The sequence below is a fragment of the Malaya genurostris genome, chromosome 3 (assembly GCF_030247185.1).
Source record: "Malaya genurostris strain Urasoe2022 chromosome 3, Malgen_1.1, whole genome shotgun sequence".
In the NCBI taxonomy this organism is placed as follows: domain Eukaryota; kingdom Metazoa; phylum Arthropoda; class Insecta; order Diptera; family Culicidae; genus Malaya; species Malaya genurostris.
The window spans coordinates 229723736-229739972 of NC_080572.1; the positions used below are offsets into that span (position 1 = coordinate 229723736).

Consider the following 16237-nt stretch of genomic DNA (forward strand, 5'->3'; position numbering starts at 1 on the left):
GAAAAGTCGTTATAGACGTCAAAGTTCTTTCAGTACAGAGCAGTTGCAGTTATGATCACACTCAGGGATGCCAGGTCATTTTTTCAAAAATCTGTCTCTGAATTTATCTGGATTTGTCCGGGCTTCATTTTCAGCGAGCAAAAACAATATGTCTTACCACCTATCGTATAGAGGCCAAAACCGTTAAGATCTGGTGAGTTCTGACAAAATCTTGGAAAATTTGTAAAATCTGGAAAAATTTATAAAGTCTGGCAAAAGATTTTTCCTGATAAATTTGGCAACCTGGCAACGCTGATCACACTTCTGACTTCCGGTGAAACCCTCAACGAGTGAACACGTTGTATCGTGTTAGTGCGGTAAAAATTTGAGTATTTCACGAGAAAGAAAGGATTTTCATCTGTACCCTGGCTACTCCGCGTTGTCACACAGCGAGGTTTTCACTTCCAGTGCAAAGAAAGACCATAAAGACTATAAACGAAAATTTTCTGGCAATATAGCCTAAGTTGCTGTGCCATCAGTCAGTGTCATCTCAAGTGAGGAGACGCCACCCAGAAGTGAAGAAGAAGAAGGCAAGAAAGAGAATGTGGTTCAATGATGAAACAATATAACAAGGTCATTTAGGAAATACCAACTCTGCCGAACTTCGAACGGATTGCTAATATCCCTTAAAAACGACGGAGGAGAAGCATCTTAATATTCTTTTACCACCTTTTTCACAGGTACTATTTCACAAATACTGCCTCCACTTGAAGGGAGTACCAAATTTACAAAATAGGCAAAAACTGAAATTTTATTTTCTGTCAAGGAATTTTGTGACCGGAATTCGGCTGATGAATTCAGAATTCAGAATTCTGATAAATTTACGTTTAACGGAATAAATACGCGTTTTCATAGCGCTATCTACTGTGTGATTTTGAAAACGGTACAAGAATAATGTTCAATTTTTCTTGTACAGTATCGAGAATTACAGTTTTTTGTGCAAGTACGTAATCTTCACGTGAAAAAACTTTCTTACATAGCAGATTTCAGTTGGTTCTGCTGTTTTGTTACATTCACGAGCAGCAGAAGAAATCATTTTCGTAATCAATTCCTGATAACATAATTTGGGCATGTTTTAACATGTTTAAAATTATGTTTTAACATGTTTAAAACCATGTTTTAACATGTTAGTAAAATAATGAGACGACCATTGGTACCCATTGCGGACATATTTGGATTAATTTCACATATCTAATTAGCAAAATATTAGAATACAGTGATTCAGCCTGAGCACTGATGTTCGAGATTGATCGAACCGACTGCTGACAAAAATCCTCTTTAAATTACGCCAAAAGTAATATTTATCCCACAATGCCTGCCAGTTCCGACATTGCAACCAACACTGTCAACATTACACGGCACGTTTGCGAAGCTGTTCCGTTTCCCTGACGACGATGGGTGAGCTTCAAAAAGTGATGGCAAGCTGCTGTCGGATTTGATTGGGTACTAATGTTGTGATGTTTGATTGTTTCTGACATTTGGTAAACCACCGGAAGATGGAGAACAGCACCAGTGTCGTGAGGAGGCCGGATCCGGTGCACACACACGCGTCGTAGCCTGTAGTGAGGTTGATTGACGGTGTGTTTTTCGATCTAGCATAAGGTGTGAGCTTTATGATAGAGATTGATGCTGATGGAATGAGATGCTGTGGGGAGAGGAAATTTGGTCGTTTCATATCCCAGGATTAATGCCGAGAGTGTCACGAGTCTGACGTTCATAAGTAGGATCCTTGAGTAACATTTTTTACGTTAAATGTTATTGAGTGTACTTATATGCTTTGAGTTTTATTAGACACAGCAGAAATGTCTGAATCGTGACATTATTCAATCAGTGTTCCCGATAAAAAAATGTATTTCACACCTTGAGACCCATTCCAAAAGAGCACGCAACTTACAAGAAGAGTCAGAATCCAATGCAAATCGATCAACAATCCGATGCAAATCTCAGTACAGATAACTATTTATTTCTTAGCTTATTTCCCCAGTAAGCTCGAATCTCTCACATTTTTATACTTTGGTTAGAATGTTATACCATATATTTATCAAGACTCAAAAATACAAGATCCCAGAATGTGAGTTTGATGTCTTCAGTTGACTCAAAACGGTTTCCCCGGAGCAGTCGTTTGAGTTTTCTAAATAACCAGAAGTCACACGGAGCTAAATCAGTCGAATACGGTGGATGCGGAACGATATTGATTGAATTTTTGCGAAAAAATTACGAAAAATCAATGCAGTATGCATTATTGTGGTGCAAAATGCAAAAGAGTTCCGACCTCTTTTTACGAATAGCTTCGCGCAAATGACGTATAATACTCAACTAGTATTCCTTGTTGACAGTCTGGCCGGTCGATCAACACCACGGATTCTATTGACGAGTTCATCATCTGTTGATGTCGATGGCCATTCTGGACGTGGTTCGTCGTCAACGGGTTCTCGACCCTCTTTGAACAACTTGAACCAATCAAAAATACTTTTTCGTGACGTACAATTACCGAAGGCCTTTTGCAGCATTTTGAACGTTTCGGCACCAGGAATTTAATTCCGCACACAAAATTCAATGGAACTTCTATTTGAATAATTCCACTCATTGTAAAAATCGCCAATTGCACTTTTCATACTTCAAAAAGACAGTCGTACATTGAACACTAATGAATATTTTGACATGACACTTGGCACATATGTCACTGACAGTCATACCAGCCTAGAAAAAAAAATCCGAAATATAATTAAAATATATTACTACTTTTTGCCAACAATAGTATAAACAATCTAAAATTTTGCAAAGCTAATAAATTAAAACCTACGATCAATGAGCCGGAGCTATGAAGTACCGGAATTTCTATTTGGGCTTTTTATTTGTGAGAATAGGATGAAAAGGTGGGGAAGACGCAAACATTTCAAAGAAAAGTGCGTCATCTGTCAAACAAATTCTGAGAACGAACGAAGTATGAATTGTCAAGTTATTTGCCCTTTTATATAATAAGTACTATATTGTACATGAAACTTAATGGGGAGTTAAAAGCGGAAGAGTGCCATTTTGATAAATTGAATTGAAGGAAATAACAAACAATTTTAGAACGAAAACTGAGGGACAAATGCGTTTTTCATATCTTCACTTTATCAACTCCTAAAAAATGGTCAAACTTATACACACAGAAAAAAATATGAATTTTACAGGTGACATAATTCCACAAACGAGAAAATTCATAACTATTTAATTTTTCAAATGACACAATATTCCACTCGCACAAAATTTTACATGCTACAAGTGTAATTTGCATTCAGGTATCAAGGGCCGCTGTATAGATTTATATGTATCAATTATTGAACAAACACATGAGTGTTTCTGTGGTTCAGTCGAGTTGGGAATCGAGCCCAAGCGGGCTGCATGAAAGGCATCGACTAACCCATCACGCTATACCCGTCCCCAAAAGTATATTAAAGACTGTCCCAGAAAGTATGGACGCACTTTGATTTCGCTGTAAATAATTCACAAGTGTTAGATATTCACATTTTATTCGAAATGCTGATAATATTAGACTACCACAACAGAATATTATTCTCAACATTTGCTACTCAGCCATTGTAGACTAGCTGGCGCACCTTCTTGCGAACGTTCTTCATTGAATTCCATACAAACTTCTTGACGAAAAGTTTTGACTTTTTTTCCAAACTTTTTCGAACTGTTGAATGGTTTCGGCTGCCGAGACATGTTTCCTAAGATGTGCCTTCGTTAATGCCCAAAATTCCTCAATTGGTCGAAGTTGTAGGCAATTTGGTGGATTCATGTCTTTTGGGACGAAAGTGACATTTTTGGTAGTATACCATTCTACCGTTGATTTCGAGTAGTGGCAAGAAGCAAGATCTGGCCAGAAGACAACAGGATCCTTGTGGCTTCGAATCATGGGTAGGAGCAGGGATGCCAGGTTCACAGATTAATCTGTGTTTCACAGATTTTCAACTTTCTGCACAGATTTTAAAAATGGAAGATTTTCACAGATTTCTGAAAATGATCATAGATTTTCACATATTCTGAAATTAATCACAGATTTTTTAAATCGATCACAATTCAGCACCAAAAATTACAGAGCGGTTGAGTAACAAGGTACAGACCGGTGTTGGTTGTGAGACCTTTTCTTTACTCACCAAATTAATTCTGATCTGCTATTATGGTACGGGAAACATGCACAGATTTTCACAGACTGGTTTTTGGCTTGATCACAGATTATTGAAAAAATGACCTGGCATCCCTGGGTAGGAGTCGTTTTTGTAAACATTCCTTGATGTATATTTCTCTGTTCATTGAAGCAGTGATGAAGGGTTTCAGAATCTTACCGCAGCTACAAATTGCTTGCCAGACCATAGCTTTCTTACCAAATTTTTCGACTTCAATCGATGTCTCGGACTGGTTTAACACTTTCCCTTCGCGCACCGTATAATATTGTGGTCCCGGCAAGGATTTGTAATCGAGTTTCACATAGGTTTCGTCGTCCATGATTATGCAGTTCAAATTTCCAGCAAGAATCGTATTGTACAGCTTTCGAACCCTCGGCCTGATCGATGCTTCTTGTTTCGGACTACGTTTTGGTTGTTTCTGCTTCTTATAGGTTCGAAGATTCAAACGTTTTTTAGCACGCAGAACATTTGACTTCGAAGTGCCCACTTTTTTGGCCACATCCCGAACTAAAACCTCCTTCTTTTGCTCGAACGCCTTCAGTATACGTTTATCTAGCTGAGGGTTAGCAGGAACTTTTTTAACGACCCGTTTTCGGTTTATCCTCAAAGGTATTATCCTCACCGAACTTTCTGATTGCATTTCGCACGGCTTTTTCACTTACTTCTTCCAGTTAAGGATAGTATCGAAAATAAGCTATCCTATCCTATTCTTTCAAATTAAGATGAAAAACAATATTTTATTCAAATTAAAAATTGATCCTTTATTGTACGAGGTTAAACTTGAGCATAATGAAAACCGGGTGAAATTTAAGTTATTCCTTCACGAATTTTCGAACTTTTGATCGAACGCTCTTCATCGGACAAGTATTGCATCGTATTTTTTGGACGCTTGAGCCCAAATTTTTTTTACTCCTGCATGTTCTCAGCTGCCTTACCAGTCTTCTTGAAGACCCTCTTCACGATTGCCCAGTAACGTTCGATGGGTCGAAGCTAAGGGCAATTTGGTGGATTGATATTTTTCTCAACGAAATTTATACCCTTTTCCGCAAGCCAATTGAAAGTATTTTTGGCATAGTGAGCCGACGCTAAATCCGGCCAAAACAGTGGAGGCACTTAGATTGATAGATTTCTGCATTTATAGTTCCGTTTATGTAAAAAATGGTTGACATCAAACCACAGGAACATATTGCTTGTCATAGCAGTACCTTTCGACCGAATTTCTCCACTTGAACATTAAGATAAGACCTTGTATTTTAATATCTGTAATAAAACTTTGATTCAGCAAGTAAACCTATACCACTGAGAACAGACATCCAAGTAGAGAATTCAATGTGGGTAAGTAACTCAACGGTTGTCCTGTATAGGCGCTTCGAGCAGTTGCTTATGGGCTCTTGCGTTCGAGCCTCCATACAATGGTAATTAATGCGTGCAAAGTCGTACGCAACGGTGACTTTTAACGGATTTTCAATTGTATGCATTACACAGCTTTTTTGAAAAAGTTTATAATAGCTTGGATGTCTGTTCTCTGTGCCGATACTTTTGACACAAAGAATACATCTGCTCACAACAAGAGCTTGCACACGAGGAGTCCTCGTCGAGGACCAGACACTCCATGACCGCGGATCAAAATTCAAAACAATGCAACAGTGCTACGAAACAACCCCCACCCAACAAAACGAGTACCATAACTTTTTATTCATTGGAAAATCACCACTCACCTATGATTTTATTTCCTTTTTTTTTCTCTCTCTCTCTCTCCCTAGGCCCCAGAAACTGGTGTGGCACGGTTCCAGTACGCTCGGTGAGCGCGCGATGGATACGTACTGCGATGCCTGGCATTCCGGATCACCGGACAAAGTCGGGCTGGCGAGTAGTCTGCTCGGCAATAAATTACTCGATCAGGAGCGGTATTCCTGTGATAATCGGTTCGTGGTACTGTGCGTCGAGGCGCTATCCCAGGACCGAAGGCGAAAGCGAGACGTCAGTAGGTAGGTACCCAATGTGCCATCCATGTTCGTTCGGGATGGGACGGATCTATCACATGCTGGGTGGGTGTGATTTGTGGAATTTCAGCCAAAAACTCGAAGGATGAGGATATTAACAGGAGTATTCTGCTGGCATCTGACAAACGATGTGATTGATGTTGAGCACATGCATGCATACTTGAACGACGACGTCGAGCGCCAAAGATTTGGTTTCCAGAGCATGGAAACGTAACCAACGTCAATTTGCATACAAATGACTCATGGAAACCTAGTTTGCACTGCATTCTAGTGTAGACGATTGACATTCGAACTTTTCGGCTACGCACTAATCTCCGGTGAAGACTGACATAGTGCCGCAGTCAAATGATACTTCTCATCTTAATGCTAGATGGTTGATTGTCCGTAATTGCCTTACTCTGTTTGCATTCTGCTGTACAACGCACCGAAAAATTTTTGATTTCCTTTTCCAGACTCATTGGTATAATTCAATTGAAGCTCAACGAAATCGCAACCATTTCAACTAGTTCTGGTTATAATTTTCAAGTGCATTGTCTAAAAACACCATTATATTTAAATCATTGTAACACAACAAACTACGAGGATCAATCCCATGGGGTTGTTTGACCAAATACAAATTATAATAGAGAATACTCAGACAAGTTTTCGAGGGCACGTTTTACGACTGTCAGGGTGATAACGTACTTTAATCAAATGTTGATGATACTGGATGTACTTAACCAGAACAATAGGTTTTGCTGTTAGGGATTTTGTTTATTGTTCTGATGAATGTAATATGAAATATTATCAAATAGAATCTACAGAACGGAACATGAACTACTAAATGTGGAAGCAAATTCAAATAATAATTTGTTTTTGGTGAAAGCAAGCTATCTCAATTAAGGTTGCGTTTAGGAAAGTCCAATCCCATGCACAAAGTCCAATTTTGGCACACTCTCTCCAGTATATCGACCGGTATTTCACGAATAATGCAACCGATCCATAATCCACACCAAACAGTGACTTTTTGTGGATGCATTGGTAGCTCATGCAATGCTTCTGACTGATCTTCACTCCAGATGCAGCAATTTTGCTTGTTGACGTATCCATTCAACCAGAAACACAATTTTTCGATAAAAAAAATGGACCTTCTTCCACATTTGCCAGCGTTCATTCATGATTAAATTATAGACCAAACGACAATTCATGAATTAATTATAGACCAAACTGAACAAGTTTGACAATGACACCTCGATTCATTATCAAAAAAAATTACATGTGGTAAGCGAGTAAAATCTTTGTTCTTACAAGTAAAGTTTATCTGCTATTCTAACACTGTGTGGCCTACCTTATGATAAAAAAACAACCGGAATTTTCATTTTAAAATTCCCGTGCTTGTCCAATCGGTAAACTTTTATTCTCTCAACGTTGGCAACACTATTATACACATTCTGTCAAATTTTGACGCATATCGTCCGATTAGTTTTTGTTTGGCGTCTATACAACGAAGTTGAAAAATTTTCGTGTGGCGATTTTTATAATGGAGAAAAATTTAGAACAACGTGCGTGCATCAAATTTTGTGTTGCAAATGGATTTAAGTGTTCCGAAACGTTGCAAATGTTAGAAAAGGCTTTTGGTGAATCGTGTCTAGGAAAACCACAGGCATACGAGTGGTATAAACGCTTCAAAGGTGGTCGTACAAGCTTGGATCATGATGAGATCCCTGGCCGCCCAACGACATCTGTTACTGAAGAAAACATTGAATCGGCGAAGCAAATCGTGTTGCAAAATCGTTCTGTACCGATTAGAGAGATTGCTGTGTGCCAAAAAAGCTGAATTTCATTCAAAAACAGCGTCGTGTTGATGTGGCCAAAGAGATGATTTTTTTTCCAAAAACTGAACTAATATCATCATCCAAGCACCGTACTCTCCAGATATGGCTCCGTGTGACTTTTTCCTCTTCCCTAGACTCAAATTGCCATTGCGGGGAACGCGTTTTGAGACCATTGAGACTATAAAAGAGAATTCGCTGCGTGAACTAAAGGCCATACCTTCTTATATGGACTTATATGGAAAAAACTGTAAAACTTATATGGAAAATTGGATCAAGCGTTGGCATTCATGTATTGCCGCAGGAGAAGAGTACTTTGAAGGCGATAGTAAAGAAATTTATTAAAAATTGAAATTTTGCGTTTTGCCTTTCTCATATAGAAAGGTTATGCAATCACTGTGAAAACCGACTTTTGAACCGAGGCCCGGAGGGCCGAGTGTCATATACCATTCGACTCAGTTCGTCGAGTACGCTAAATGTCTGTGTGTGTATGTATGTATGTGTGTGTATGTGCGTATGTGTGTATGTAACGTTTTTTTGCACTAACTTTTCTCGGAGATAGCTGAATCGATTTTCACAAACTTAGATTCAAATGAAAGGTCTTGTAGTCCCATATAAAATTCCTGAATATTATTTGGATCCGACTTCCAATTCCGGAGTTATGGGATAAAATGTGCAAAAAAATGAAAATATGTTTTATAACTTTTCTCATAGATGGCGCGACCGATTTCCGGAAATATAGGGTAAAGTGTGTTAAAAAATTTTTACCATCACTTAAAGGGACGAAAAACCGTGAAAGTTTTCTAAACCGACCTCAAATCTTCTCCAATCGATAGTTTTTATCAGTAGACGGTCAAACAAACTGATTTCGATTATTCTTTTAAAACTCGAAGAATTTATTTTAAAGAATACCACAGTATTATATATGACAGTATGATTGATATGAGAAAGGCATCATTACACCACTAGGTGGATTAAAACAGGTTTTTTAATAAAATTCTGGTTCTTTTTTGATCATAAGGTATACCATAGAGATACAGACAAACTTAAAAATTTGTTAAAGTCTAGTTGTATGAAATTAATAAAATTATTTCGTTATTCGCACAAGTTTTTTAACACACTTTTCAGGTGAAACACAAAACAATGATATCAGTATTTGATATAGTATTGGCTATACACTGGTTCGTCGTTGGATCTTAGATTCAACAGAAGAAATTATAGTTCCATTATAAACTTTGATTATAATAAATGTTTAAACAGCGTTTGCGTTAGTCATAGGACAAAGAAGTAGCAGGTACTTTGCAAAACAGAATTCTAGATACAGAAGCATGTAATATGAAACGCATTTGAGAGTGTCAAATAATCAAACGATAGCAGGATTCTTATTATGTTTTCAGAATTACCTCGTTTGAATACCATTCATGTTATTCATCCACGTATCAGAGTTTCTTCAGAGATTCCAAGATTTTTTGAGGGGATGACATGATTTGATGAATCATGGAATTCATTAATTCTGTATCATAACTGGAAGACTGAAAGATTCTCTATGATATTAAACACTGCTCGGGCATATTTCTCGAACGCGGAGTAGTCAAATTTTGGTTTTCTTCGCACTAGTTTGGTGCGAATTTTGCACTACAAAAGTGCACAAAACTATTCAAATTATTCTAGATTTGCACTAAACTGAATATTTTTATCTTTGATTGAAAAGAAAGTCCTTTATAGTTCTTCAGATAACATTTGGAACCTTTAGAAGGGCTGATTTTGCATAATGTTCCCCATCGTTGTCCACTTTTCGTTGCATTTTGCTCCAATGCAAACGACCATGCTGGATGACGCAATCGATCTTCTTCGAAGAGAAACTGGCTTTGCAAACGTCTCGCAATTTATTTAATACTCAAATGAAAACTAATAAGACTGAAACTAGAACTGAGCTCTGGTCCTGAACCAACCGGAATGATGCACTCGCTTTATTTCCTGCTTAGTCAACTGCGCAGGCTAGAATGAACGAAATATATGTTAACCTTTTATTCATAACCGGATACGAGAAGAGAGTCATAAGATTTATTCTTTGATACTAGTTGATGCCAAACGTTTTTGAAAACTTTTATTTTGAACTTATTTGTGATTATGGCATACACGCGAAAATTATGGTCATACATTAGATAGGTATTATAACAAGAGATATTCACGATCAAAAACTTATCACACTCTCAGAGAGTAGATTTTGAAAAGGCGCCCCATAGTAAAGTAAGTCGTATCCACGACAGAAAAATAATTGTAATAAATCAGCTATCGATTATTATAATAAACTATCGGTATTGATGAAATATCGCAGAAATATAAAAGAATCTTTTCAATTTGAATATTTCATCTTGATTAAAACATCAATCAATTTATCAATTCTTGGCAAATAATCAACACGTCGTAAACCTTATTTCATACAATAATAGCATACTTCATCTTTCATCCCCGAAAGAAATGTTCATTAACGACGAGATCATGATTTTAAAGATCGTTGTCTACTGAATAAAAATGGTTACTTTGTTGAGTTATCGAGCATCGATTGTGTAGTAGCTGTTTAAAAAGATTTCGGCAAATTAATATCTTTTCTATTTCTTCTCTTCATTTGTCAAGTCTTAAGGGGCAATTTACAATTTTAGGAAAACAGCCATTGTTGCGACACACAAATGCAGTTTTCTCCACTGTCGTTGAGCGAAAGTTCCATACGAGAAAACGATCTGTCAATTACAATGTAAAGCTAACGACACTGCCAACATTTCGAATTAAATGTTTTGAATTGTTGTCAACAGAGCTTAAAAGTGTCACGCATTCTCAATGAAAGAATCCAATCCAACGGTCTCATTTTAAATATTTTACTGTCTCATTCGTGAATGACTGACACCAAGGGGTGGCATTATGTATCTCGATTCGATTCAAATTTTTTCGAATCGACCATGTTTCGTATTATGGTTCTCGATTCGAACTCGATCATCGAGCTTCGTTCGAATTCACTCGAAGAGGTATTAGATTATCGAGAAGTTTTGGTATTATGAAACCAAAACAGTCGAGCTCGTAAACGACTAAACTCGATAAGAAAGGGTCGAAAGCTTTATTGCTATCGACATTGAATTTTCGAATGCGTTTCTTTTAATTTAAAAGTAATTATCGATAGCATCATGGGTTTTCATAAACATATTAGCGTTGAAAATCTTAATTCTAATGCATCGTTTGGCATATTGTTTAAAAATCATATAAATTGAAAGATGCATGGTATTTAAAAATATAACAAGAGTAAGTCGAAACTAAACTATGTCCAGTAACTGTGGTTTGTAATAAAACTTCTGGAACCGGTGGACGGAAAACGTTACTCAAACGGATAGGGGGAAAAACCAAAGAAAATGTTTTTTTTTTAATTTAATTTAGACTGAATTACTTATAATGTGTTGCGATTTTCTGCGCTATGTTCGATTTATATTGATCAATTAATCAATAATCTTAAAATGAAATATGAATTTCTGAGAATTGAAGCTGGGTATTATTTACACATCTGGTAGTATCATTCAAAAAATTTTTGTGTGTGTACAAACAATAAAAAATTTGAACCGATATTTTCAAATATATTAGGTATACAAAACGTGAATAATGTTTTTTATTTGTTAGGTTTCATAGCTAGTGATCGTTTAAACTCAAGTAAACTGATTTCTTTTTAAACACCTTCAAAGTATATGGAATATGTCAAAAGTATCATCATCCTGCAATCTCATGACAAGCACGTAAATTTGACTCTTCAATAAAAGATATAAATACTACAATGAATGGTTTGCTCCTGGCATACTACAACGAAAGCTGCAGAACCTAAAAGCCTTTGATTAAAACTACATATATGGACGACGTAAATTGTATTTGATTTGTAACAAAGCAACAATAATTTCAAAAGTTTATCTTTAGATTGTGTACAAACATCGGCGTCTCAATTGATTTCAATTACAGAAATGTGGTGAAATTGTTCCATAAAGAAATTTCGCTTTGCAAACATTTTTCTTCTTTTCAGTACTTGAACTAAATATCCAGTTTCATTTTTTTCGCGGTTGCAATGATTGCGATAGCTGGGTTTGATACGTAATGCCACAGTTCAGTCGAATCGACTTCGAAAATAATCGTTTCGAGAAACTCGATTCGAGATGCATAATGTCAGCCCAGAACAAACGAAGAGAAACGTGACGCTTGGCTATAAAAAGTGACTAAAACATGGTAAATCGAAGTAATTACATCCTAGAACTTCTTTGGAAACCAAAACTACTACAAATTCGAGCACCAACAGTTAAAACTTATTGTGCAACCTTTTTCTGTCGTTTTCAATTCTCACAGCTTTGGTTGAATATCGACACTGCATACTATGGGATTTTCACTGAAAACTGCAAATGACTGAAAGGGCAAATGAAAGAAAGAACACAATTTTGAAACTACTGTCCCGCTTATATCATTGACTGGACATGGATTTCGTTCTCATAGTTTGCAAGCGAAGCTGAGAGGGACAGATATTTCTTGTCATTTTCGTATATTTTTCAGTCAATGAAAATGACTTTTATTAGCTCTGGTTGCCAACATTACGGACGAGAAGTCGTCACTCTGGTTATAGGCACTCTAAATGAGAGTTTCTCTTTGTTTACTTTCTCTTCTATTAATAACTCCTTATGGCGTTTTTCATTGAGAAACACTGGTGGCGTGGATTGCTCTGGTTTTGCACTTTCGAGCAGAAATGGCACTGAAACACCGTCAAAATATTGCATTTCTGCTCGAAAGTGCAAAATCAGAGCAATCCACGCCACCAGTGTTTTTCAATGAAAAACGGCATTAATTTTCGCGTTTATTTACAACATATTCGTGTAGAATGAAAGTTAATATAATAATTTTTCTAGAGTGACTATAATCAGAGTGGCGACAGCTGTTCGTTTGGAATGACAGCTCCCAGTTCCAAACGAGCAAACGACCTGTCAATTCAATGTAAAGCTAATGGAATGTTTTGAATTGTTCCTATTTCTTCGCGTTTCGCCTTCGGCTCGTCAGTGCTTAAAGCAGTTCAAATTGAACTGCCATCTCGTGCCTAGCAGTTCAACTTAAACCGCTAAGCAGACGCAAATTGTTGAATTGTTGCCAAAATTACGGATGAGATGTCGTCACTCTGGTTATAGGCACTCTAAATTTTTCTAACAGTACTAGATATGTAACGAGCATTTGAATAATAACGGAAATATAATCAGAAGAGAAAGTAAACGAATAGAATTTGCCTGTTGCTTATAGGCCCTTTCGAAATGTTCACGTCGAAATCATCCCTGCACTACCCGCATTGGCTTGGCTGACTAACAGCTGCCAGCGGGCACAATATGGCTGGCAGAAAATTCTGGTGTCCGGCTGCCTCAGCGTTACCAGGAATCAGGAATCAGAACAAATTGGCTCAAATGGCGTTACCAGACATATGACCTTAAACGATACAACCGTATCCACCAGGATTTCTAAGGTAGACGTGGACACCAGCTGTTTGTCATACCGATGGAAATCTTTGACATTTTCATCGATGAAAACGCTCGGCTAACTAAGATATAGGACTATGTTTTGCCAAATTCTCGGTTGATTTTTCATTAAGGCGTATAAGCAAGTGACAGTTTCTCTTTAACCACTCTCTCTTTCGATTATTGTGATGTGATTAAAAAGATTTTCTTTGAATTCACCACTTTGTTTGAAAGTCGAAAGTTTCGGGTATCATTTTATGCAAAGAGTTGAGTGATAAACGTGGAAACCGCTTGGTAATTAATAGAAGAGAAAGTAAACAAAGAGAAACTGTCACTTGCTTATATGCCCTAATGAAAAATCAACCGAGAATTGGATTTGACAGCCGTCATTGAAACAATTTTAAAGACTGTCCTAGAAAGTATGGACGCACTTTGATTTCGCTGTAAATAATTCACAAGTGTTAGATATTCAAATTTTATTCGATATACTGATAATATTAGACTACAACAACAGAATATTATTCTCAACATTTGCTACTTAGCCATTGTAGACTAGCTGGCGCACCTTCTTGCGAACGTTCCTCATTGAATTCCGTACAAACTTCTTGGCGACAAGTTTTGACACTTTTTTCCAATATTTTTCGAACTGTTGAATGGTTTCGGCTGCCGAGACATGTTCCTAAGATGTGCTTTCGTTAATTCTCAAAATTCCTCAATTGGTCGAAGTTGTAGGCAATTTGGTGGATTCATGTCTTTTGGGACGAAAGTGACATTTTTGGTAGTATACCATTCTACCGTTGATTTCAAGTAGTGGCAAGAAGTAAGATCTTGCCAGAAAACAACATGATCCTTGTAGCTTCGAATCATGGGTAGAAGTCGTTTTTGTAAACATTCCTTGATGTATATTTCACTGTTCATTGAAGCAGCGGTGATGAAAGGTTTCGAAATCTCACCGCAGCTACAAATTGCTTGCCAGACCATAGCTTTCTTACCAAATTTTTCGACTTCAATCGATGTCTCGGACTGATTTAACACTTGCCCTTCTTGCACCGTATAATAATGTGGTGCCGGCAAGGATTTGTAATCGAGTTTCACGTAGGTTTCGTCGTCCATGATTATGCAGTTCAACTTTCCAGCAAGAATCGTATTGTACAGCTTTCGAACCCTCGGCCTGATCGATGCTTCTTGTTTCGGACTACATTTTGATTGTTTCTGCTTCTTATAGGTTCGAAGATTCAAACGTTCTTTAGCACGAAGAACATTTGACTTCGAAGTGCCCACTTTTTTGTCCACATCCCGAACTGAAACCTCCTTCTTTTGCTCGAACGCCTTCAGTATACGTTTATCCAACTGAGGGTTAGCAGGACCTTTTTTCGAGCCATTTTCGGTTTATCCTCAAAAATGTTATCCTCACCGAACTTCCTGATTGCATTTCGCACGGCTTTTTCACTTACTCCTTCCATTTTTGCTTTCTTTCTCAGTGACAGTCCGCGTTCTGTGCACCATTTGTACACAATTTTTCGACGTTGTTCTGCTGAAAGTCCACGCATTTCGAAACAAACTAATGAAAACGAATAAACAACTGCACAAGTGGTTAGAAAAAAGTGTAAACAACATTCTGAACCATTGCGAAATGGCAGCGGTTTTTAATTGAGTCCATACTTTCTGGGACAGTCTTTAGTAGCCGCCTGGTGCCAACGTGGTGAAACAACGTGTGAGTCACCCCTGAGGTGCATTAATATCTTTTGGCGTTTTTCATTGAAAAACACTGGTGGCGTGGATTGCTCTGGTTTTGAACTTTCGAGCAGAAATCGCAATGAAACACCGTCAGAATGTTGCATTTCTGCTCGAAAGTGCAAAACCAGAGCAATCCACGCCACCAGTGTTTTTCAACGAAAAACGGCATTTGATTGACTGATTCCAGTAAAAAGGTCAAGTAATGTTTTACACGGAAATATCGATATAACATTTCGAAATATTGGGAGTTCGAACATAACGTTTCGACACTTTACCGCTTCTTACCGATATTAAAATTTAATTCCTAGTGTAAAACATTGCGAAAAGTAATTGCAATAATCTGCTCAAGAAAACAATAGTAGTCTACAATGTCTCACAATGTCCTTTCTCTTTTCACAGTATGCACGAGTTCACCACTGCAGAAGACTACAGTCGCCACCTGAGCGAGGCGTTGCAGCTGTAAAACAAAGGAAACGTGGAATCTCCTTTGTAAATCTTAACAGTTACCTTCCATTACCACCAACATCACATGACAGCAACTAAATCTGGAGGAGAAAAAAAACAATAACATTGCTTGAACGTCACGAAAAACAAAACATGACTGCCAAAGTAGACAACAAAAAGAACATAGAAACTCTGTTGTAAAACCATATAAAGGGTGATTTTTTAAGAGCTTGAGAACTTTTTTAAACAATAAAACGCATAAAATTTGCAAAATCTCATCGGTTCTTTATTTTAAACGTTAGATTGGTACATGACATTTACTTTTTGAAGATAATTTCATTTAAATGTTGACCGCGGCTGCGTCTTAGGTGGTCCATTCGGAAAATCCGCTTTTTTATCGACAAATTTTGTTCAGCGATGAGGCTCATTTCTGGTTGAATGGCTACGTAAATAAGCAAAAATGCCGCATTTGGAGTAAAGAGCAACCAGAAGCCGTTCAAGAACTGCCCATGCAT

General features: G+C 37.4%; 1 protein-coding gene across 14 annotated transcripts in view; it reads left to right on the plus strand.

Annotated features, from left to right (window-relative positions):
* The window catches only part of LOC131439486 (collagen alpha-1(XVIII) chain), an 805709-nt gene extending 789682 nt beyond the window's left edge, over nt 1-16027 (plus strand). For 7 of the 14 annotated variants that reach the window (XM_058610551.1, XM_058610550.1, XM_058610549.1 and 4 more), the window contains 2 exons: nt 5978-6202; nt 15678-16026. In XM_058610551.1, the coding sequence (XP_058466534.1) occupies nt 5978-6202; nt 15678-15741 (289 nt within the window). In that variant the 3' untranslated portion in view covers nt 15742-16026. Of the gene's footprint in view, nt 1-5977; nt 6203-15677 lie in introns of all 14 variants that reach the window. The other 7 variants (XM_058610552.1, XM_058610559.1, XM_058610562.1 and 4 more) reach the window with 3 other exon arrangements.
* The last annotated feature ends 210 nt before the right edge of the window (nt 16028-16237 follow it).